The sequence below is a fragment of the Mytilus edulis genome, chromosome 12 (genome assembly GCF_963676685.1).
Source record: "Mytilus edulis chromosome 12, xbMytEdul2.2, whole genome shotgun sequence".
Classification (NCBI taxonomy): Eukaryota; Metazoa; Mollusca; class Bivalvia; order Mytilida; family Mytilidae; genus Mytilus; species Mytilus edulis.
In genome coordinates this window covers 79,539,023-79,565,436 of record NC_092355.1, presented here as the reverse complement: position 1 = coordinate 79,565,436, position 26,414 = coordinate 79,539,023, and the positions used below count along the sequence as shown (strand labels likewise).

The window sequence follows — 26,414 nt, the reverse complement described above, 5'->3', positions numbered from 1 at the left end:
ACACCGTACAATATTCAAACTCACTGTAGGGCCTTAATAATAGGGTACAAGTCAAATCGGTACCTGGTCAAATCGGCACCAATAGAAAAAGTCAAATCGGTACCTGGTTAAATCGACATCTAGTCAAATCGTAAGACAGTGATCGCGCCAAATCAGCTAGACAACACTGTTGTGCACGCATCAAACGTAGAGAGCTTCAAATCTGTTCTCCCGCCCCGCCAATAAAACCGTTGAATTAAAGCCAGCATCGATATCGACAATTTATTCACATATCATACAGATACAGTCTGTTACAGACTCTACTGTTGTAACTTTGTAAACAAAGATTGAGTCGGGTTTCCGGTACTTCGATCTGTCTTATAACCAGTAGAAAGTGGACCGACACAGACACCTTACATTTTCTTATAAAAAAGGCAGTTGTTTGTAAAAAGAAAAGACTATCAAGTTTTCCCCGATTAATTTTATATCTTTAATGTTTTAACAATGTTTTAATTTTACTTCACATAATCAATAAAGTTATAAAAATAGATTTATGAGGATCTTAACAACATTGGTTGGTACACTTCGATCTTTCTGGTAATAAGAAGCACCTGAGGTATGTAAACTGGTTCCCAGTTGATTATTACACAAAAATTATAATACAAGCAAATTGCAGTTTGTATGTGAAATAGTAAATATGAAAGCAAGCGTGGTAGACGGAGAAATGTAATGGAAAGTAAATACGAACCAAGTGCGGAAGACAGAGAAATGTAATGGAAGTTCGATTCACTAATATCGGAAACATGCCGCTGAAAGCGTCAATTTTCCAAAAATCACCATAAAATTTACTAGGGTGAGATTTTTGGTTTTACACGTCAAATTTTTGAACGTCTTGCGTTTCCCCTTAGACACAGGGTTAAATATTTTGCCCCATCACACCCACTTTTCTTTTCACAGAAATATTTTAATGATCATTAACAAAATCTAAGCAACCTGAAGATTTCTATTTGTGACCCAAATAATATTCATACCAAATATATAAGGTAAAAGTCAGAGAAATCCTTTCCCTGCCATTTTTTTAACATCAAATATCTTGATAAGGAGTTCTTAAACATATACAAATTTTCAGCTTATATTTTGTTCCTTAAGTAATGCTTTTCTTATTTATTTTCTGATTTATAAATTGTACATTTTTTTTTTCACCTCATACATTGTAAATAAATAAGAAGATGTGATATGCTGCCAATGAGACAACTATTCTTATAAATGATTTTTTTTTGTCAAACATGGACTGAATTACCTGCAAGAAACTTCTTACACACTGAATCAAATTATAAATGTACATGCATAAAATAAAAGTCTGCAAATTTATTAAGAATGTTTTGCATTACAGCTTTGTCTGGATAAATTCTTTTAATATAGATGTCCTTTTTTTGTATGGACTACAAAATCACAAAATTGAGAACCTGTTACAAGTAATTGACCTTCTGCCTGAATAAAATAATCATGATTGATTTTTAATCTAGGTCCATTTTCAGACAACTCTAAACATAAGTCTGCACCATGCATTGCGTCAGTGATTAGGTTATCTCTTTGGCTAAATGGACATTTAATCTCCATAATTCCAGTTACACCATTCTCACATATTTTGGCATCTGGAGTGGCACCAATAAAAGGGTACCTCGGGTTAACTACAAACCCACAATCATGAACATGATGGCCAGCAGTTTGAACATATAAGTTTCTTGCTTTTATTTCATTGTTTCTTCCGTACGATGTTGTTTTACTAGTGAAAGGCTTTGGCTTCATTATGGAAAGAATGAACTTGTCATTAATTGCAGCTTTTCTTTTGACAATTCTGTGAAAGTTTGATGCTGTTATTCTCTTTTCTCTTTCCTTGAACCTCTTTTCACATTGAGATTGTTCTCTGGTCTGTTCGTCTTTATTCTTACTTCATCATTTGAAATAGTGTCTATCAAAAGGTGGTATTTTTCTGATAAAACAGATTGACCATTTTCTTTCAGAAAAACTTAATCTCCACAAACGGTTTCCACTGGAACTATCTCTCTCTGAATAAAAGTCTGCCTAAAAAGAAAGGGGATTGTTAAAATTTTACTAATTTTAATATTTAAGGAATAACTGCAATAATTTTTCTGTCTATGAAGAAATAACATAAAAAAAATGGTGCACACTGAATTTTTTATTTTTAAGTGCACCACATTTTTTTATGTTATTTTAAATAGACAGATAAAATATATCAGTTTTTTCTTATAATTTAATTCTAAATTCCAATTTAAACCGGCGTAAACCATGAAAAAAAGTTGATGACATCACGCTCACATGACCAAATTATGTCTATCATTTGAGCTGATAGACAAAACACCGTCATCAAATCAGAAGACACGTTACATCCAAAATTAAATTATTTTCTGATCTGTGTGAAACTAAAAAAAAATCCAAGAAATTCATATTCCAACTTTTTTTTCAAATAAAGAAAATATATGCCCCACCACAACATATGAATGGTTGGAGCCTTAGCATGCGACAAACACAAATTTTGTTTTCCTTTAACAAACATATTTAAAACTAATAAGAATCTATTGAATTTTTTTGATATTTCAGGGGCTGACCCAATTGATAGTTTGTCTCTAACAGTGCAAAAGGAGATTTTGGAGAGAGACCTTGCAAGAAAAATATTAGATAATGAAAAGCTAACATTACATAATGCACCCAGGAAATCACATAACATTTATCAACAGAGGGAAAGGTCGATCTTTTCAGCAGAAAACTTCACCAAAGATGATAAAATGCTGAGATATAACTGTGGCTTTAACAATTCTGAATTTAATGCAGTTTTTGCAATATGAAGATAAAGATTAAAATCAAGGACCAACTATTTTTTACATTATGTAAATTGAGAAATAATTTGGACTTTACAGATTTGGGATACAGATTTCAAATATCTACACAAGACGAGTTCACTTTTTTGTGACTGGATAAATTTCATGTACTTAAGGTTTGGAGCAGTATGTATTTGGCCGCCACGTGACATAATTATTTAAAATATGCCTGAAAATTATAACTAGAGGCTCTAACGAGCCTGTGTCGCTCACCTTAGTATATGTGAACAAAGGAAGCAGACAGTTCATGACAAAATTGTGTTTAGGTGATTGTGATGTGTTTGTACATCTTACTTTACTGAACATTCTTGCTGCTTACAATTATCTTTATCTATAATGAACTTGTTCGTGTAGTTTCAGTGGAAAATTTTAGTAAAAATTTACAAATTTTATGAAAATTGTTAAAAATTGATTATCATGATTATAAAGGACAATAACTTCTTAGGGGGTCATTTTGACTTATTTTTGAGTCTTAAATTGCTGTACATTATTGCTGTTTACAGTTTATCTCTATCTATAATAATATTCAAGATAATAACCCAAAACAGCAAAAATTCCTTAAAATTACCAATTTAGGGGCAGCAACCTAACAACAGGTTGTCCGATTCGTCTGAAAATTTCAGGGCAGATAGATCTTGACCAGATAAACAATTTTCCCCTTTGTCAGATTTGCTCTAAATGCTTTGGTTTTTGAGTTATGAGCCAAAAACTGCATTTTACCCCTATGTTCTATTTTTAGCCATAGCGGTCATCTTGGTTGGTTTGCCCGGTCACAAAACACCATTTTATAAACTAGATAGCCTAATAATTATTCTAGCTATGTTTGGTAAAATTTGGCCCAGTAGTTTCAGAATAGAAGATTTTTGTAAAAGTTAACTAAGATTTTAGAAAAATGGTTAAAAATTGACTATAAAGGGCAATAACTCCTTAAGGGGTCAACTGACCATTTTGGTCATGTTGACTTATTTGTAAATCTTACTTTGCTGAACATTATTGCTGTTTACAGTTTATCTCCATCTATAATAATATTCAAGATAATAACCAAAAACAGTAAAACTTCCTTAAAATTACCAATTTAGGGGCAGCAACCCAACAATGGGTTGTCTGATTCATCTAAAAATTTCAGGGCAGATAGATCTTGACCAGACAAACACTTTTACCCCATGTCAGATTTGCTCTAAATGCTTTGGTTTTTGAGTTATAAGCCAAAAACTGCATTTTACCCCTATGTTCTATTTTTAGCCGTAGTGGATCTTGGTTGGTTTGCCCGGTCACAAAACACAAATTTTAAACTAGATAGCCTAATAATGATTCTGGCTATATTTGGTAAAATTTGGCCAAGTAGTTTCAGAGGAGAAGAATTTTGTAAAAGTTAACTAAGATTTACGAAAAATGGTTAAAAATTGACTATAAAGGGCAATAACTCCTAAAGGGGTCAACTGACCATTTTGGTCATTTGACTCATTTGTAAATCTTACTTTGCTGAACATTATTGCTGTTTACAGTTTATCTCTATCTATAATAATACTCAAGATAATAACCAAAAACAGTAAAATTTCCTTAAAATTACCAATTTAGGGGCAGCAACCCATCAACAGGTTGTCCGATTCGTCTGAAAATTTCAGAGCAGATAGATCTTGACCTGATAAACAATTTTACCCCCATGTCAGATTTGCTCTAAATGCTTTGGTTTTTGAGTTATAAGCCAAAAACTGCATTTTCCCCCTATGTTCTATTTTTAGCTATGGCGGCCATCTTGGTTGGTTGGCTGGGTGAAAAAACACAAATTTTAAACTAGATACATCAAGGATGATTGTGGCCAAGTTTGGTTTAATTTTGCCAAGTAGTTTCAGAGGAGAAGATTGTTAACGACAGACGACAGACGACGGACGACGGACGCCAAGTGATGAGAAAAGCTCACTTGGCCCTTCGGGCCGGGTCAGCTAAAAAGGATTTTCCTAGTAATTTGGCAATTACTGATGGTACTGAAATCAAAATACAGAAGCCTTCTTCTCTGCATGCACAGTCACAGTCATATTGAAATTACAAGTCTACAAACACTTTAAAAGCTTTAGTTGCAGTAGATCCAAGAGGGTCACTTTTATTTACATCATGTTTATTTTCTGGTGCTATATCAGACAAAGATATATTTGAACAATCGGGATTAAAGAAGATGTTACAAAACTTAGTACAGCATGGTCATATCAAGGAAGGTGATGGTATTATGGCAGACAAGGGTTTTAATATTCATAAAGAAGTTGAAGATTGCAAACTAAAGTTAAACATCCCACCTTTTGCTAATGCTGGATTACAAATGACTCAAGCAGATGCACTTTTAACAAAGAAGATTGCTGCACATCGAGTTCATGTTGAGCGTACTATAGGTTCTGTGAAGAAGTTTAAAATAGTTGGACAAAAAGTACCTTTATCCTTGTTTGGACATGTGAACCAGATTTGGAATGTTTGTTGTTTTCTGACAACTTTTCAAAAACCAATTTTTTAGCCGAAAATAATAACATGTATTTTAGTACAATGAACATGTGTCTGTTTCTGTTCATATTATCAATTAAATTAAAATTTAGCTAATTCATTTACTTTAAATTCAGGACCTAGGGATTTCATGTTTTTAATCCTAGGATTTTCAGGATCAGGACCCCTCCTATCCTCCCTCATTATCATATTGCATTAAACATTTAAGTATAGTATGCACTAGTTCAACCAATAACTTGAAACAAAAGACATGTACAGATTACAAGTATTTAATTCACAGTCACAGTGGCAGAATCAGAGTGGGTTTCTGGGGGTCAGTTATATTCAGCATATCCAAGAACCCCAGAAATCAATTTTTGTTGAAGATTAGTTTTCGACCTTAATTTGGACCAACTTGAAAACTTGGTTCATAATTAAAAATCTTAATACATGTGTTCATGCAGCATATCAAATAACTCCCAAGAATTCTATTTTTGTTAAAATCAATCCAAGTTTAGTTTTGGACCCTTTGGACCTTAATGTAAACCAATATGAAAATTGGACCCAAAATTAGAAATCTAAATACACAATTAGATTCAGCTTATAAAAGAACCCCAAGAATTCAATTTTTGATGAAATCAAACTAAGTTTAATTTTGGATCCTTTGGACCTTAATTTACATGATGTAGACCAATTTATCAAAACGGTACTTAAATTTAACCTTTAGGCACACCGTTGGATTCAGCATATTAAAGAACCCAAATATATCAATTTTTAATAAAACCAAACAAGATATACAAATTATTAGAAAAGTATTGTTTATAATTTAATTTAACTTACTTGAGTACTTAATGCACTTCCAAGTGGAAAGGGTCCATAACTTATGTCCTACATGACTGCTGTGTTGTGTGCTAGGTAGCTGATAGGATAACCTGTTAAGCTGTTCAGATATGAAATATCTGATTCTTTTACTTGGATCTTCCTGCAATCATAGACATTATTTTATAAATATTACTTATTGTACTTCGAACAAACAATTTAAGACATTGTTAATTAAACTTACATGTACATTTAGGAGCACATCTATGGCATTTAGAGGAGCAGTTTTTAACCTACTTAATAATAATATGATCAGACTTAAGAGAAGACAATCAAGTTACACTATATTTTGTTGTTGAAAATGGAACATATATATATAACCTCACAGAAAATGATATGACATACTGTAAAGTGCCATTACAGCTGTTCTATAAAAGCCTGCAAAGCAAACCTTTGATTAACTGGCTTGCTACATTTGTTTGGATCTTGGTACACCAAAGTTAGGTAGTCTGTTTCAGTCTGTAACTATATACTTGAATTTGATTGGACAATAAACATACACTTCATTTTAAGATTAAGTTCCACATTGCATGTCAATTTTAATTTAGCATAGTTCGCAAAATCTTTTTTCCCTGGTGGTCCTTGAAGAAAATCTGCTGGTCTTCACTATTAACTCTATTGAAAAATACTGAAATTGTGTCAGTACTATGCAAAATTTTGGTGGTAAAATCCGGAGGACCACCACTTTTCGAAAACTCTGTAATTGTCCAATGAAATCCCAATAAATATAAAAAACAGACTGAAACTACATCTACCTATTGTTTGCAAACAGCCAAGCAAACATAGCAAGCAAGTCAATCATAGTTTTGTTTTGCATGCTTTTATAGAAGAGCTATATACATTTTGTACATGTTATATATATACGTAACATTAATGAAAAAAAATTCTTGTAATTAAATGTAATATGTTATTCCATATTTATTAAAAAGAACACACTACATTGTATTTTACCATGTCAAGTCTATAAAAATAAAATCTGTGCTTTTCATTTTGATTTTATGGAAAAATAAATTATGATCATCCCTTTATACAATGTAGTATGTAGTCGTAAAATCTTCTGATGGATTTTTTTTTTACATGATTACAGAAATAAAGTTTATTGAAATTTTACACTTCTTATTTATGTCAGTTTTAAACTATCTTACACATGTGGAGCAGGATCTGCTTTATACCTTTCAGGAGCACTTTAGTCTTAAGTTTTATATGTTGTGTCTTCTGTACTTTTATTTTTCTGATATCTTTAATTTTGTTTTAAGCTATGTCTTGTCAGTTTATTTTCAAACTATGAGTTTGACTGTCCCTCTGGTATCTCATTCCCTCTTTTGCAGACGACATTAAATTATATTGCAAAGCATGGTAAATAAACTGTACAGATATTATCCATATATCATAAGATGACAGATTTATAAATGTGTTTACATACAATGTAATGAAGGGCCAAAAATCAAGAAAATTAAAAGTGACACAATCCAAACTAGAACTTCATCTGTGTTAACTTTTGTGAAAATAAGGCTAAGCATCATGTTTGAGGTTCATAATACAATATAATGCTGAGGGAGACTTAAGTTTATGAACAGAAACAACAGATTTTGCAATCTCTCTATCAATAAAGGGGTATAACTCAAGAAAGGGAAAAGTGACACCACCTAGTTCGAAACTTTTTGTTTTGTGATAATGATTTGATTTTTTGTGTTTTAACGCCACTTTTAAGCACCACATTAAGGCTATTTCGTGGTGGACAATTTTGTTGGTAGAGGAAGCCGTAGTGCCCAGAGAAAACCACCGACCTTCAATAGGAAAACTGACATCATAGTCAATAAGATTGGAGTCAAGTGCACCCGTACGAGCGGGGTATAAACTCACAACCTCAGTGTTGACTGGCTAGTGATTACAGTAGTAACTACTTAAACCACTGAGGCCCCTTCTGTGATAATGAGCATTATGTATAAGTTGTACATAATATTTGGTTGATGCTAACTAGAGTCAGAGAATAGAAACAATATAAGAGTGTGGACAAAGGTAGACTTAATTCCCCCTTTGCATAGCAGGTAGTCATTAAAACAATATGTAATTTTCACACTACATGTTTGTTTTTTATTACTTTGCTCTTACCTATTGTCAATCAATGAATTTTTCAATGGCTTTCTTTTTCTGTCCATCTTTGGTTTGACAATAATCATGCTTGGAGCAGGAACAGCTTTAATCTCTTTCCCACGTGGCTTCCCCCATTGCTGTGGTAAACTAGTGCAGCATAATTCTGCAGGTGGCTCTGAAAGACCCATCATTTGCCATTGAACTAATCCTTGGATTAAGCCCACAATTTGGGAACAGCATCCACTCAAACTGTAATAAAATACAGAAACATGAAATGTGTTATTTTCATGACAAAATATACAAGAGTGCACAACCTAAAATGTCTCGCATTCTTTACTATTCATTGTTATTATGAAACTGTCACATAAACTTAACATTTTAACCAAGAAAACTAAAGAATGACCAATGAACCACGAAAATGAGGTCAAGGTCAGATGAACAATGCAAGGAAAACATGTACAACTAACAATTCTTCCATACAACAAATATAGTTGACCTATATGTATTGCTTATAAATGTAGTTTAAGAAAAATGGACCAAAGCACACAAACTTTACACTGAGTAATGAACCGTGAAAAGGGGTCTTGGTCAAATAGAACCTGCATGACTGACATAAAGATCATAAAATATTTCCATACACCAAATATAGTTGACCTATTGCATATGGAATTAGAAAAAAAGGCCAAACTCAAAAACTTAACTTTGACCCCTGAATTATGAAAATGAGGTCATGGTCAGATAACACCTGCCAGCTAGACATGTACACCTTACAATCATTCCATACACCAAATATAATAGACCTATTGCATACAGTATAAGAAAAACAGACCAAAACACAAAAACTTAACTATAACCACTGAACCATGAAAATGAGGTCAAGGTCAGATGACACCTGCCAGTTGGACATGTACATCTTACAGTCCTTCCAAACACTGAATATACTAGACCTATTGCTTATAGTATCTGAGAGATGGACTAGACCACCAAAACTTAACCTTGTTCAATGATCCATGAAATGAGGTCAAGGTCAAGTGAAAACTGTCTGACAGGCATGAGGACCTTGCAAGGTACGCACATACCAAATTATAGTTATCTTATTACTTATAATAAGAAGAGAATTTAATATTACAAAAAAATCTTAACTTTTTTTCAAGTAGTCACTGAACCATGAAAATGAGGTCAAGGACATGTGAATAACGGAAACTTTGTGATATGAGGCATCTATATACAAAGTATGAAGCATCCAGGTCTTCCACCTTGTTAAATATAAAGCTTTTAAGAAGTGGGCTAAAGCCGCCCCCGGATCACTATCCCTATATCGAGCTTTCTGCGATAAAAGTCGCAGGCTCAACAATAAATACATGTACAAGGTTGGCAAAAAAGAGGTCAATACTAGTATTGACCATGCTAGTGGTAATTACTAGTCAATTGAAATTTTACTATAAAAACCACTCTCTACCTGGTCAATTACTGTCAGTAATGAAATAGTGAAAGTGTTCAAGTCATATTCAATGCATTCATTTCTATTTTTATTTTAAATTCATATTTATACATATAATGAAAATTGATTTAAATTGATATATTAGAACATAAATTCATAAAATTAAAGTTAAAGATAAAAACTGTTTCGTCCCTGCCAAGGGTACTCATCACGTGGCTTTTAAAAGGCTACCACTACAGTTTTCTTTTCTTATTTTCTGATTCAAATATTTATATACCAATGTATTATGTATATTTAAGGAATTTAGTGGATAATCTTGTTTAATCCTACAATTTGATTGTTTGCCTTGACAAGGATATATATGGGTCCACATGCATGTACCCTCAACAGTCCCCCCCCCCAAAAAAAAACCCCCAAAAAACAAAAGGTTAAAAATTTTGAAATCTGGACACCAAACCAAATCTAATAAATTGTTATAAATCGTTTCGAAACCTGTCCAAAATGGATCATTAGATATATAACACTGACAGGAAGTATATTGAGCCTACATCATTATGATATATTGCATGTGAAGATATTGAATATAAAATATATACATATTATACAAATGTATGTCTCAATGCATCGTTCCCATCTTACACCAGATTATGAACAAACATTAATATTGTAAATAAAAAAAAACATAAATGCACAAGATGTCTCATAATATTAAACTTTTAGGCTTTTTGAACATGTTTTATCATTGATCAAAACTGAATTAATTTTTTCCTGAATCCCAACTCATGATTATATAACAGATTATGAAAATATAAAAAAAATACCCCAAAATAAATAATAATCATGGAGATAGGATGAAAATTGTAAACAAGGTAGCACAGGAGTTGTGATAAAGCAAACAGCAGACTGGGCATGCCAAAAATGGTAAAAATTGTCTCTCCCATAGACATGATGGACTCCATGTAAAACCCTAAAAAATTGGGAGGGGGAAATCCCTCCCTGCCCTATAATTTTCGAAGAAGTAGGAAACAAGCATATAACTTGGTTTTGACCGCAGGGATGATTCCAGTTGTTTTCAAATGGGTCCCTTGACCATGAAATTTGGGAATTTTCATCCAATTAGGATTTTTTTCCGCATACAATCTATGATGAAATAATATTATTTTCCTGGAAAAACGGAAATTGTATCAAGTTTCACCTGTTCCATAATGTGTGGATATCCTAGTGTTGGATAATCGGTTGAAATTACCAACCGATTATCTATTACAATCGGTTGACAGCAACCAACCGACTATCGGTTATAATCGGGTCATAACACCTTGTCCTCTTTTTTTAAAGGAAATCATGCATTTAGTCTCATTGTACTTGTCTAATGTGTATATCCATATCATTACAGAGTTTATATATTCATATTTGATCTTTTGTTTCCATTTCATATTCTGGTGTACTTACTACTATATTATAATTCTGGTACCTTTGATAATTATCTATTTAGCAGTTAAGTACAGCTCTTTGTAAAATGCAGGCAGAGGGTGATTCATGACCCTTTCAAAAAGACATGAAATTTTATCACAGTAGTAGGATTAACCTCTGAAAAAAAAATTTGGAACTTTTTTTCCAAAAATTGTACTGGTTGCCATGGTAACCAGGGCAGTACTTTTACCTAAAATGGAGGGCTAAATATGTCAAAAATCAACAAATTTCAAATGTCAATATATTTTATTAGGATTGACAATAAAAATAAAACAAAATATGTTTTGAGCAAACCAATTCATACATTTTCATATCATATTATCAACATTTAAGTAATCGATATCAATAAAATGAAATAATAGATGTGAAAATGTGAAATAAATGCAAATTTGCTATTTCTCAAAAACTGTGATTTTTTAGGCTTAAGATCGTTTAATTTCTTCAGTTACCAGATTCAATTACTTAATTGATGCTGTGCATGATACTATCCAAAGTATACTTGTTTAACAAAAACTTTTAAAATTTTGGGATCTGCGCCCATTTTTTGTTGCAATGGCAACAAAAATCTCTTATTTTAGAAAATCTCAAAAAATGTGAATTTTCCAAGAAAACCTATATTTTGTCACAAAATAATAGTATAAAAATAAAAAGTGTGCCTAATAATAATTTAAATATAGATATCACAGAAAGCTCTTAAAAAATGTGATATATTACAAATTTCTGTTGCCGTGGCAACAAAAAACTCATATTTGAAATAATTGTAAAAAAGTGAAATTCCCTTCTATTTTCAGTAAGATTATATTTTGTCATTAGATTATATTATGCAATTGGTGGTGTTCATAATAATGATATAAGTACAGACATTATTTGAAATTTATTTAGAAAAAATAATTTTAGAACCATTTCAGTTTCCATGGCAACAAAATCTATGTTATCAAATGTTGAAAGACACATGAATAGCACTACTTTTCCTGGTAAGATTTTACTTTGTCACAAAATCATAACATGAAATTGGTGTTGTGCCTTAAATTGATTAAAGTTTAAGACATATATGAACCCACTACAAAAGGTAGAATATAAAACCTGTTTTTGTTGTCATGGCAACAAAAACCTTAAATTTTAAAAATGTAAATGAAATGAATTTAACTGCTATTCCAAGTCACTAATATTTAAAACTATGCTTAATGACAATCAATATAATAAACAACAACGGTTTCAAAATGATTTTTGTCTCCTACTGATACTTTAAGAGCTTCTGCTCTTCACAAAAGAACCCCTAAGGGTGACTGGGGAATAGAAATATGGTCACTTGGTCTACTCCCGAACTACTCTTACATTATATACAAGCAATTATATTTCTCTATATTTACATTTGATTTCATGGACGGGTCATTTGGCAGGGGCGGATCCAGCCATTTTAAAAAGGGGTTTCTAACCCAGGACAAAAAGGGGGGGGGGTCTAATTGCATGTCCCCATTCAAATGCATTGATCGTCAAAAAAAGGGGGTTATATCATAAGTTTCACGCATGTCTGTCATTTTCTAATTTTAGTTTGCCTCAACCAAATGTTATGAAACATATACACAATGCTTATTACCACAAAACAGAGATCAAGTTTGAATTTAGTTGGCGTCACTTTAAATGTTCCCGAGATATGCCCGTTATGCGTTACTTTTCTTTGTTTGATACTTTAAAAATTGTTTAATTCGAGAAACAGATCAGTTTCATAGGCGGATCCTGGGTGGCCCGGGCCCCCTTTTGTGGGAAAAATTTGGTTGATTATATAGGGAATCACTGAAGTGTGGCTGGAGCGTCCCCCTTACAAAAAGTTATGGATCCGCCACTGAGTTTAGAACTCTATAGTTTACCTTAAGGGCATACGATACAGTTACAGGAAAGGTAATGGCGTTGCTAACGTAATTTGTTATTTTCGCGACGTCAAACTGTGAGATATCGGGAAAAGATGCATTTTTCGACTGATTTTTAGCTCACCTGGCCCGAAGGGCCAAGTGAGCTTTTCTCATCACTTGGCGTCCGGCGTCCGTCGTCCGTCGTCCGTCGTCCGTCGTCGTCGTCCGTCGTCGTTAACTTTTACAAAAATCTTCTCCTCTGAAACTACTGGGCCAAATCAAACCAAACTTGGCCACAATCATCATTGGGGTATCTAGTTTAAAAAATGTGTGGCGTGACCCGGTCAACCAACCAAGATGGCCGCCACGGTTAAAAATAGAACATAGGGGTAAAATGCAGTTTTTGGCTTATAACTCAAAAACCAAAGCATTTAGAGCAAATCTGACATGGGGTAAAAATGTTTATCAGGTCAAGATCTATCTGCCCTGAAATTTTCAGATGAATCGGTCAATCGGTTGTTGGGTTGCTGCCCCTGAATTGGTAATTTTGAGGAAATTTTGCTGTTTTTGGTTATTATCTTGAATATTATTATAGATAGAGATAAACTGTAAACAGCAATAATGTTCAGCAAAGTAAGATCTACAAATAAGTCAACATGACCAAAATGGTCAGTTGACCCGTTTAGGAGTTATTGCCCTTTATAGTCAATTTTTAACCATTTTTCGTTAATTAAAGTAATCTTTTACAAAAATCTTCTCATCTGAAACTACTGGGCCAAATTAATCCAAACTTGGCCACAATCATCTTTGGGGTATCTAGTTTATAAAATGTGTGGCGTGACCTGGTCAACCAACCAAGATGGCCGCCACGGCTAAAAATAGAACAAAGGGGTAAAATGCAGTTTTTGGCTTATAACTCAAAAACCAAAGCATTTTGAGGAAATCTGACATGGGATAAAAATGTTTATCAGGTCAAGTTCTATCTGCCCTGAAATTTTCAGATGAATCGGTCAATCTGTTGTTGGGTTGCTGCCCCTGAATTGGTAATTTTGAGGAAATTTTGCTGTTTTTGGTTATTATCTTGAATATTATTATAGATAGAGATAAATTGTAAACAGCAATAATGTTCAGCAAAGTAAGATCTACAAATAAGTCAACATGACCAAAATGGTCAGTTGACCCCTTTAGGAGTTATTGCCCTTTATAGTCAATCTTTAACCATTTTTCATAAATCTAAGTAATCTTTTACAAAATCTCCACTGAAACTACTAGGCCACAATCATCTTTGGGGTATCTAGTTTGAAAAATGTGTCCGATGACCTGGCCATTCAACCAAGATGGCCGCCACGGCTAAAAATAGAACATAGGGGTAAAATGCAGTTTTTGGCTTATAACTATGAATTCATCTAGAGCAAATCTGACAAGAAGTTAAATTGTTAATCAAGTCAATATCTATCTGCCCTGAATTTTTCAGATGAATTGGACAACTGGTTGTTGGGTTGCTGCCCTCCAATTGGTAATTTTTAAAGAAATTTTGCCGTTTTTGGTTATCTTGAATACTATTATAGATAGCGATAAACTGTAAACAGCAATAATGTTCAGCAAAGTAAGATCTACAAATAAGTCAACATGACCTAAATGGTCAATTGACCCCTTAAGGAGTTATTGCCCTTTATAGTCAATTTTTAACAATTTTCATTAATTTGGTAAATATATGTAAATTTTTACCAAATATAGTTCTCTGTTACTAATGGGCAAAGTTCATTATAGATATAATTGTAAGAAGCAAAATCGTTCAGTAAAGTAAGAACTTCAAACACATCACCATCAGCAAAATACAATTTTGTCATGAATTCATTTGTGTCCTTTGTTTAATATGCACATAGACCAAGGTGAGCGACACAGGCTCTTTAGAGCCTCTAGTTATCATTCAAACTGATTTAATTTGAAAACGAGTTCATGGACCCCTATTTTTCAAAACGGCATTTTGTTGCATTTTGCAGGGAGATTATGTGACCCAAATTTTATAAAACTGTAAATAGAGGATTTTTTTAAATTTTGATAAACATGCAGTAAAAAATTACGTTTTTTCCTCAATTCATGAACATTTGATAAATATGAGTTATTTCTGAATAAAAAAATGCATATTTTGTAGGATATTTATAAAATACAGAAATTACCGATTATTTAACAAAAAAACAATTTGTGTTTATCTTTTATAACAAAAAAGTTATGTCTTTCTTTCGAAAAAGAAATTACGGCCACAAATCTGAATTTTGGGCAAATGTAAAAAATGTCGACCTCATTTTACTCAAAAAGTAGCACATGAAGGTATATTTTTTTATTACATATTTAATTTAATCATGTAAAAAATAGCCTATATGCAAATTTTCATGAACTAAATACAGGATCAAAACTGTATCGTATGCCCTTAAATGACCTGATTAAGTGAAAAAATTTCTAAAAGTGACCATTTGATCTTGAAGGAAAAACTTTCATGACAACGATTTGGACTAACTTGAAAACTGGGCCAATAATCAAAACCTAAGAACATGTTTAGATTCAGCACATCAAAGAACCCCTAGAATTCAATTTTTGTTGAAATCAAACAAACTTTAATTTCGGACCCCGATTTGGACCAATTTGAAAACTGGGCCAATAATCGAAAATTTAAATACATGTTTAGATTCAGCATATCAAAGAACCCCAATTATTGACTTAGTTTAATTTTGGACCCTTTGGACCTTAATGTAGACCAATTTAAAAACGAGGACCAAAACATTAAGAATCTACATACACAGTTAGATTCGGCATATTAAAAAGAACCCCAATTATTCAATTTTTGATGAAATCAAACAAAGTTTAATTTTTGGACCCTTTGTGCCCCTTTTTCCTAAACTGTTGGGACCAAAACTCCCTAAATCAATCCCAATCTACCTTTTATGGTCATAAACCTTTTGTTTAAATTTCATAAATTTCTATTTAAGTTATGGTGCTAAAACCAAGAAAAATGCTTATTTTGGCCCCTTTTTTGGCCCCTAATTCCTAAATTGTTGGAACCGCAACTCCCAATCAATCCTAACCTTCCTTTTGTGTTCATAAACCTTGTGTTTAAATTTCATTTATTTCCATTTACTTATACTAAAGTTAAGGTGCAAAAACTAAGAAAAATGCTTATTTGGGCCCTTTTTTGGTCCCTAATTCCTAAATTGTTGGGACCTCAACTCCCAAAATCAATCCCTACCTTCTTTTTTGTGTTCATAAACCTTGTGATTAAATTTCATTGATTTCCATTCACTTATACTAAAGCTGTTGTGCAAAAACCAAGAATAATGCTTATCTGGGCCATTTTTGGTCCCTAATTCCTAAGCTGTTGGGACTAAAACTCCCAAAATCAATCCCAACCTTCCTTTTGTGGTCCTAAACCTTGTGTCAAAATTTCACAGATTTCTATTCACTTAAACTAAAATTATAGTGCGAAAACCATGAAAATGCTTATTTGGGCCCTTTTTAGCCCCCTAATTCCTAAACTGTTAGGACCAAAACTCCAAAAATCAATCTCAACCATCTTTTTATGGTCATAAACCCTGTGTTAAAGGTCAAAGACTTCTATATACCTATACTAAAGTTATAGTGCGAAAACCAAATGTCTTCGGAAGAAGACGACGCCGGACGACGACGCCAACGTTATACCTATATACGACCAAAAAATTTCAGTATTTGCGGTCGTATAAAAAGGGAGGATATTCCAGTTTTCAGACAATGTTTTGAACAGTTATCAAACTTTGGTGACGGGTGTATATCTTAAATCATAACCTCCCTTTAGTTTTCATGAACTTGTGATACTAGAACACAAACGTGAAATCGTGGGGAAATATACTGACTGGAGAATTTCAGGAGAGGTATCAAAAGTCAAAAGGTACTTAGGGACTGGGAACATTTTTTTCCCTCCCCCTATTTTTCAAATACCGGTTTTTATACCTTCTGTTTTTCTGTACTTTTTGAACATATTATAGATAACCATTGGAATTTATAGTAAATTATAACAAATACAGTTATTCATATTATTCATAGTAAATGTATGTAAGCATACAGAAATATATCCACAGTGACAGCCGTTGATAGTAAACCATAGGCGGATCTCAGGGAGGCCTGGGGGCCCTGTTCCCATTTCGTTGAAAGAAAATTGTTGCTTTTATGGGGAATCACTGAAGCATAAGAGGAACGCCCCCTCCCTCTTAGGTCAGTCAGCGCCCCCCCCCTCCCGTATGAAAAGTTCTGGATCCGCCACTGTATACTAATTGATAGTGAATAGCAAATATTATTCATTTTCGTTTCCCTCCTAAAATAACCCAAACTGAAACACATTAAGCAAGGATGATACATGCTAGAACTCAAAATGATAGCAGAAAGCAAATTTATATACTTTATTCATAGTCTTTGTATGTCAAAGAATATAAAAAACCAAAACTGGAAGTCTAATCTGGCTTAAAGTTTTGTCAAATGACGGGAAAATATTCGGACGCTTTCTTTTTCGTTTTTATCCAAAATTACCCAAACTGAATGATCATAAGAATGGATGACAAATGCGACTATAAATGTTACCTTTAGGACACCGAGGCATGATGATTAATTTATTGTGGAAGGAGGGGAAGCAACACACGAAATGAGGTATTTCGTTTAGTAGTATAGATGACACTGAGAAGTTATTATTCTTAGAAAAAGCGACGGGCGTAACATGCGCTGTTTATTTTAATTTTATGGAATTACACTGTTAGGATCAGTTAAGAGTACATTTGAACTTTGCAGTATATCTGAGGTAGTTAATGATTATTATGTACACCTTAGCTGTGCATGATCCTGATCTATAAAAGATTCAAACAAAAACGACTCAACCTCCACTCCTCCCCCAAAATGCAACAGGGTATATATTTAAATTTGTTGAGTCTTTTCAATAAGCAAAGACAGTGATGACAGTACTGAGAGTGAAACAAAGCAAAGCATGCAGTTATATTCCCCTTAGAAAACTGAATACTATTAACAGAATTATATGTAATTTTTTACATAAACTATATGATTATAATTTGATTGACTGGTATGGGTGATATGTGTTACCATGACAACTGTTGTAATACTACTTAACGTTTGTAGTTTATAGCTTTTATATGCTTCAATGCATGTCTTTTCATAAAGGTTTGGAAACAGTTGAGAACATTGAATTCTCTATCCTGCAGAATTCAACAAATAATAACCAAGGAGAAAATACGTTAACATGGTGATAAAATTTAAGAGAGCACCACGCAATGTTTTTTTTTGATCAGGTAGTATTCAAACTTGTAACTACAATGCTAGCCATGATTTACATATTTTCAATTTTTGGAAAAATGCATGAGAAAATTTGACAATTCCTAAATACCCGTACTTCATGATTCCGAAAAAAATGAATGTTTTTTTTAATTATTTTTTAACAAAAAATCTAAAAGTCGGGGTTGAACTGCAACATTAACTAAGCTCTGAAGCTAAACCAAAGCTATATGGATGAATTATTCATGTATATGAAATTTCTGAAAATAAAATTGATTCTATTCATAATATAATCATTATTCTATTCATAACCAGGCTTTCCGACAAAACGTTATCTTTTCAAAAATCTACATGTATGATTTTTTTTTAAATAAACCTACCCCCCCCTTTTTTTCCCTAACCTTCGGTTCTAATCTTAATGTTTCATTATATATTACATATGTTGAACCTTCTGAAAAGAACAGACAAGACTGTGAGTGAAGCAAAGCATGCAGTCATATTCCAACTTGATAATAAACAGCGTCTATATATAATATATGTATTTTTTTACATAAATTTCTATTGATACATTTTAAAATAGATGTTTCTATGGGTAATGTGCATTTCCATGGTAGCTTTTGAAGTCAGCAACTATTAACGATGGTAATTTAGAGTAAGCTTATGCTTAAATGTAATTTTTTAATCAGTTATGAAACAATTCGGTACATTTAAGCTCTAAAACTGCAATATTTTGCAAATAATAAGTCCGTTTCCAAGGAAAAAATCGGTTGCTATGGTGATAAAACTGAAGAAAGTCCCAAGCTTTTTTCTATTTAATTTGGTAAAGTAGTATCCAAACTTCATAACTATAGTGCTAACTATGCTATACACAGTTGCTCTTTTCTGAAAAACACCATAGAAAATTTGATAATTTCGCAAAAATCCCAAATTCAGAAAAGTTGAAAATATGCATTTTTTGACAAAAATTTTCAAAAAATTTACAAATTTAATTTACATGCAATCTTAACTAAAATGATGCTTAAACAAAGTTGTATCAATGTTACATATGAAAATTAATTAAAAATGCTTGATTCTATTCCTAATCAGGCTCTGAATTGTAGTGATCTAGCTGATTTTTGAAAGATTTTACTATGTCTAACAACCAAAAAATGGAGTGTCCGTTACCATGGCAACCACTCGTTTTTTCCCACTCACATTTATTTTTTGAGTAGTATTTAGTTACTGCTTCTTCTAGGCCATTTATAGATAAAATCTGAAACCCTCATAAATCACATGTATATGGCACCCTGCCTGGTTCTTACAAAGAGCTGTACTTAAAACAATGAATTAATAAGAATCAAGATTCATATTGAACATATTTTATCTCATAATTACAACATTAATTACCATCAGTGACACTAACATTTCTAAATTTAAATGGTGAAACTCACAAAAAAAAATCAATGACATAGCTGTATGAATATTTGAATGCTTCAAATTAGGAAAAGGTATATAAAGTTTTTTTTAACATTAAGAAATTTAAAATTAACAGAAAAAAAATAAAACAATACATTTGCATTTTACAGTAAACATGGGTATTAAGCCAATGTCTGTTAATTCGTGTACGTAGAACGCTTTTATTACTTTTGTAATCATTATTTTCTTTCAATTGTGTCATTCATGCGTCTGAACTTATAATTGCGAGAAAGCGGAATTTTTACATAGTTGAACCATATCCGATTCGTGATTCTTATATTTCTATAAATGGCGGACAAATTTCGGAAAATTTACAAAAGTAAACGATGTTTGGCAAGCAATCTGGAAAGGAATATGACGTTTTTTATGTTACAAATGGATGACACATTAATAAAAGGCAACTTGCAACACGTTTTAATGAAGCAACGGAATTATTTTGTCTCAAATCAGAATTATTTGTACGCTCTCAAGTAACAAGTACCGGTATTGACAGAAAGTATTTCATACAAAGTTATTAATCTTAAATACCATTCCATCAATCTGCAAATGCTTTTTGTCACGTTTATAAAGAAGGAAATTAGTTATTTCTTTAATTATAGGATGTTTGACATTGTTACTGTCATCGACTGATATTTTTTGTAAATATTGTTTGACTGCGCATATGAAATGCAAACAGTAAACGGACCTGAAGTTGACAAGCTCAAAGTCCGGAAACTTAAACGACAATCGATTGAACAAAATCCCAATCGATTATCGACATCGCCAGTCCCAACCAACTGATTTCCGACTTATTCCGATCATCGGAACAACACTAGGATATCCTATTTCATCATGCATGACTCTATCAACATGTATTTTCTAAAATGCTCAGACAGTTGGACTTTGATTTGAGAGCCAGGCAACAATTTTGATTTATATTTTTTATAAACATATTATAGAACCGGTTCTGTTGGGCGATGTGCTTTTACGAGATCGGCGCCCATTAAATTTATCAAAATTTACAAGTTTTACTCCATGCCGAGGTCTGCTTTTAAACGATCCATTTTGACAAAAAGCATCTATCAGTCTATTATCGATATGCTTTTACGAGATCAAATACTCCCATAGCATTTTCTTCAATTTAATTGAAGGAAATGCTATGGGAGTATTTGATCTAGTATTTTACAAGCATATTTAAGTTGAAGGTCTGCTTTTACGAGAACAAAGTTATTGAGAAAATCTGAAACGTCTCAGATAACCACATATAAAGGCAGCAACCATTTGATTTTCTGGGGGGGCTATGGTTTTTTTTCTGTACAAACTTTTTTTTTCGCTATCGGCGAAAAACAATCTATTTTTTTAGCGACAAACCGAAAACAAATTTTTCCTTTCAATTTTAGCATTACATAAAGTGGCAGCTGAGGGTGAAACAAACAATTTTGTTTTCTCAGGGTCCAAAACAAATTATTTTTTTCACCAAAAACTGGAAACAAACTTTTTTTTCCAAAAAAAAACATTGCCCCCCCCCCCCCCCCCGAAAATCAAATGGTTGCTGCCTAATAACAATTATGATAACATACCTTATCTTAGCAATCTTCCATTTACCATCATTTTTATTCGGATCTTAAAACACTTTGAAGACAAATGGGGAAAATTGTAACTGCCTGAATCGGTGACGAAAACATTTCCGGAAAAAACGATTTTTAAATAATTTTGAATTGGGAATTTGTTTTCACACATTTTTTTGGGGCCGCTGGACGAATTGAGGGCCGCTAAGCGGCCCTAAACTATATAGTAGAATCATCCCTGCTGACCTCTGGATAAATTAATACAGAAAAGGGGAGCTCTAAAAGAATTGAAAAGCTAGCCACACACCCAACCCCACCACCTAAAAAAATCAAATGGTATTTCCTTTACAATAGACAAAATCAATGTCATGCATAAATAAGCAATTTTTTTTTTATATGGTACTGTTTCTTAATTATTATAATAATCACAAAGAAATAGGACAGTTCCCCTTAACCAAAAGGAACATACTTCTTTGTGAAAAAAAGAGACAGACCATTTTTATAATTTCAGATACTTGATAGTTTCAAAATATAATATACAACTGAACCACAGGTATTTGGGGCATGAACCCCCCTTTTTTTGGACCTCACTAAAAAAAAATTGTTTTGTGTTTTTTATTTATTTACAGTTTTTGACAATGTATAAACATATATTAAGTCTCAACAATCCATTGCTAGTCGATTACAATACCTTTTTTACTATCCATACGAGCCCCAAGTGAAAAAACACTTGCAGCTCGTATGGATAGTGAAAAAGGTATTGATATATATATACATGGTAGAAAATTGTAAATAAATAAAAAACACCAAACAATTTTTTCTTATTGAGGTCCAAAAAAGGGGGGATTCATGCCCCAAATACCTGTGAACTGAACAGAGTTACAGACAGAATCATGATGTGGTTATGGCCTTGGAGTAAAAAAAAGGGGGCGTCACCTTTTAAGGTTGAGAGGAACATGATTACAGCTGAATTGACATTCAAATAAAAATCATGATTGAAATAAACCTACCCTACAGTGCATGAACAGTTGGAAAGTTCTATCTGTCCTCCATTTATATCGATCTCAACACTGTGTGGGATCTCGTTCTTCCTCTGACTTCTGTGACATTTCGCGGAGATGTTAACTGTCTGCTCAGCGACGTGTTTTAACATTTTCACATTATGAATGTATCCCTCGCTGAAATATTTGAAACCAGTCTGCTTGCATTTCAAAGAAATTTCACAACTAAGATACCCCAACTGAAAATTGTTTGGCAGATCAGACAAACCATCTTTTTCGCTTTGTTTGTCTGAGTCTCCGTGGTAATAGCTAATTAGCATAAATGGGCGGAGCATAACCCAATATGGGCGATAGGCGAATTGTCAGCATTTCAGTCTTATTCTCGCAAAATGATGTGCCCTCTGCAGTTGCTAGAATCTGAAACGCATCTCAGTTTACCTTTGATTAATAAATCAGTATAGTTTGTACGTCTTTGGTACTGCACGGTATCAAACGAACCCTTTGGTACAGGGTTTCAATTTCCATGTACAAAATGTATAAATATTATGTTAGATATGAATATACATATTACTATATAATGACTAAATTTTTTATTTTTAAAACAAAAAGAAAACCAAAATATGGACCCCAAGGTAGAACCACGTCCTCGTCAGATTTGCTCTAAATGCTTTGGTTTTAGAGTTATAAGCAACAAATCTACATTTTACCCCTATGTTCTAATTTTAGCCATGGCGGCCATCTTGGTTGTTGGCAGGGTCACGCCACTAATTTTTCAACTAGATACCCCAATGATGATTGTGGCCAAGTAGTTTCAGAGGAGAAGATTTATGTAAAAGAGTTTATGGATGAAGAACGAAGGACGAAGGTCGCCGGACAACAGACGCAAGGTGATGAGAAAAGCTCACTTGACCTTTCAGGTCAGGTGAGCTAAAAAAAACCATTAAATACAAATTTCTTTATATCTATTAAAAAAAAATGTTTTCTTGTTGCTAAATAGTCTTCTTGTCGCTAAATAGTCTTCTTGTCGCTAATTAGTGAGACCCCTTTAAGGCACTATAAAAACTATGTTTAATGTAACGGTACCCAAATTGCACCGAGTACCCAAATTGCACCTATTTAGCAAAAATAGCAGCTGAAATCTTACAAGATATCCTAGAGACTAATCCATTTGTATTTTTATGATTTGATACTATGCACATCTTTCAACATAGGTAAACATATTTAGATATGCACAAAACATTTACAGTATTTGTCAACAGATAAAGTGTTTACTGAAAAAGCAAAATGTACTGAAACATCGCGATGCGACGTCATCAAAACGTCATCTTTTTAAAATGAACAAATACAATATGTTACAAGTATCAATTTTTTTTAAAACGACAAGTAAGCAGGGACTAATATCCAATTGTTCAAAATATTTGAAGAAATTAAACAAAAGCTCTGATATTAGACTTTTGACGATGCGAATTTAAGCATAGATGCAATTTGGATACTCCTCATTTCAGAATCATTGATGGTTTGGAGGTCAGTTTAGACTAATTTTTCTATGATTCCATATGGATTAAAAATCAAATTGGTGTTACCCCGAAAGATTCTGAAAGTGTCAGTGACTGAAAAAGGCACTCACTTCAAATTATGATTTTATTATGATTATGGGAACATTTAATATTGTTAAATTGTAAGTGAATATAGCACACTAAAGACAGTTTTGAGTCATTATCGTTCCAGTCACTACACACGTGTTTAGGAATAGCTGATAATCAAGGGAAATAACACTTTGCATGAGTATAATTTGACACATGTGTTTTAAACCATTATATGATCATTATTTAGCAGCTTGTCACTAAAGTATGGAAATAAACAGACAAATATAATAAAGAAAAACATATTTTTACATTTTAATGTACATTAACAAATCACAAGATAGAAGGGGGAGGGTCAAACCTTTCCACCTAGTAAACTATAAAGCTACTATTGATTGTTCCTCATTTAACATGTTAAAATTTAAATTGTAAAACCACAAGGGAGAAGCAATTTGCTTTTTAGTGAAAAACTTCCAAGAGTGTGTTTTTTTCTCTCTATAAATAATACTGTTTTGTATTAAACAAAATGATATCACAACCTGAGGTTATTTTTGGTCTTATTTCAGTTTCAGACGTTTCGTTCCAGTTTAGCCTGAGACAGCAAATTAGAGGTTTTAAAAAGTCTGAATTACATGTGAGCATTAAAATGTATTAGGCAAGTTTTAAATTTTTTTTATTTTTTTATTTATGTCAAAGTTTTGAATATATGCTGATATGTAAACTGTTGCTATGGTCTTGCTATCATATTAAAATCCTTAGTTACTGATTTTTTCTACTCGACATTTCAAGTTAAACCATGAAGCAACTGTTGGTTACATGTATCTTGTACTTACAAATGTAGCATTATTTTAATCGATCGTTATTCAATGACATCATTATACATATGATGTCATTGTATTGTCTTAAAAACTTAAAAACTCATATGCATTTCTTATTAATAAAAAAGGGTGTCACTGTGAGCTGTAAAACATTTAAAAAACACTTTTTTTAAATAGATTTATGTAAAAGGACAAGTTTTGAAAATTTGCACTTCATTGCACTTTAATTATATGATGAATATGACATTCACAACAGAAAATCAGTATTTTAGTGAGAGTATACCCTCTCCACAACCTACCATATCAGGGGCGGATGCAGGAATTAAATTAAAGGGGGGTGCGCACCCCCGGAACCCCCCTCTGGATCCGCCACTGCATATCTGTATACCCAATCCCTGCACGCCTATATCTGTATACCCCCTCCACAACCTCCTATATCTATTTAACTAATCAACATCCTACATATGTACACCCCCTCCACAACCTCCTATATCTATTTAAGCAATCAACACCCTCCTATATCTGTATAACCAATCCACATATTGCCCCATCTGTATAAAGAAGACCTTTTTGTTCAATAAACTCAATGTGACTTTTTCCCTTTGTAATACTGGTTATTTCAAGCATTTCTGTCAAGTTTTGTCAAAATCAGTTCAATAGTTTGAGAAAAATCTAGTATAATGAAAGACGACATCTACAGCGATTCGAGCAAAATTTCTTCGACAAATCAAAACCAAGCTGCATCAAGATAGAATAGAGTGTGGACCAATAAATGATCAAATATCTATCTTATCTGCCTACAAACAGTTGCAAATGATACACAAGATGATTTTAGGAAGATAAAATACCACTTATTCACCTCTTTGTCTTCTTTATAAGGTCTCTTTGGATCAATTTATACCTCTCATTTCCTCAAAATTTCAACTTTTCAGGCCAATAAATAAAAATATTGGGATAACTTTCACTCATTTATGGTAGAAATGTTATAAGAAATGAGTAATTGAAGCATTTTAGCAAAATGAACAATCCATATAAAAGTTTGCTGTCTCCAAGGAGGTTTCAATAAGTCCTTACGTAAAAATTAAATTTACACTGCGTTCCAAAGAGGGACATAAAAGGCTTCTCTTTTAGTGAATAACTTGTCGTTGCAACATTAAAAATAATTTCATCTACTTATTACTATGTATTTATTAAAGTATTACCTAGGAAAATGTTATATCATAGCAAAACATAAGAAATAAGGAGAAAAAGCCCACCCCCTCCAACAAAATAAATATATGCACTTAGCATGGCTTGTTCTGTCAACTGAATATTCATAGTACAGTCCTATTTCAATACAATTTTCTCATAAAATGTGTTTCGAAGACTCAATCCACTCAGAATATTTCATTTTTTGTATTATTTCACCTAAATAGCAAGAAATTTTAACACATGAGATTACTCACAAGGCCATATGTGCATGTACAGCTTCCCATATTAGGTGTAATACCACCATTGATTTTCCCCTATTAGTCTTTGTTAAATTTGCACTTTTCAAAAAAATGTGCAGAATTTATCTTTGTTTCAAATAAAGAAATACTTGGCACGAGTAAAGTTTTATCCTGTCCAGTTCTATAGAAAAAGT

General features: G+C 32.7%; 2 protein-coding genes across 2 annotated transcripts in view; both read right to left on the bottom strand.

Annotated features, from left to right (window-relative positions):
• The window catches only part of LOC139497868 (uncharacterized), a 215,927-nt gene that overhangs the window by 96,316 nt on the left and 93,197 nt on the right, over positions 1-26,414 (bottom strand). The gene's annotated exons all lie outside the window — the stretch shown is intronic.
• On the bottom strand, positions 1,198-22,647 carry LOC139498140 (uncharacterized). The gene is made up of 4 exons (XM_071286470.1): positions 22,399-22,647; positions 8,340-8,570; positions 6,189-6,330; positions 1,198-2,064 (listed from the first exon to the last, which is right to left on the bottom strand). The coding sequence occupies exons 1-3, from the start codon at positions 22,539-22,541 to the stop codon at positions 6,237-6,239; spliced, it is 468 nt and encodes a 155-aa protein (XP_071142571.1). The 5' UTR covers positions 22,542-22,647; the 3' UTR covers positions 1,198-2,064; positions 6,189-6,236.

What these genes read in the sequence shown, in the direction of transcription:
- LOC139498140 (XM_071286470.1), bottom strand. Translation starts at nt 22,541, where the DNA reads ATGTTAAAACACGTCGCTGAGCAGACAGTTAACATCTCCGCGAAATGT. An exon ending in AACTGTTCATGCACTGTAGG is followed by an intron (nt 8,571 to 22,398) that starts GTAGGTTTATTT and finishes ATTTTATTACAG; the next exon opens with TTTGAGTGGATGCTGTTCCC. An exon ending in AATTCATTGATTGACAATAG is followed by an intron (nt 6,331 to 8,339) that starts GTAAGAGCAAAG and finishes CTATGATTGCAG; the next exon opens with GAAGATCCAAGTAAAAGAAT.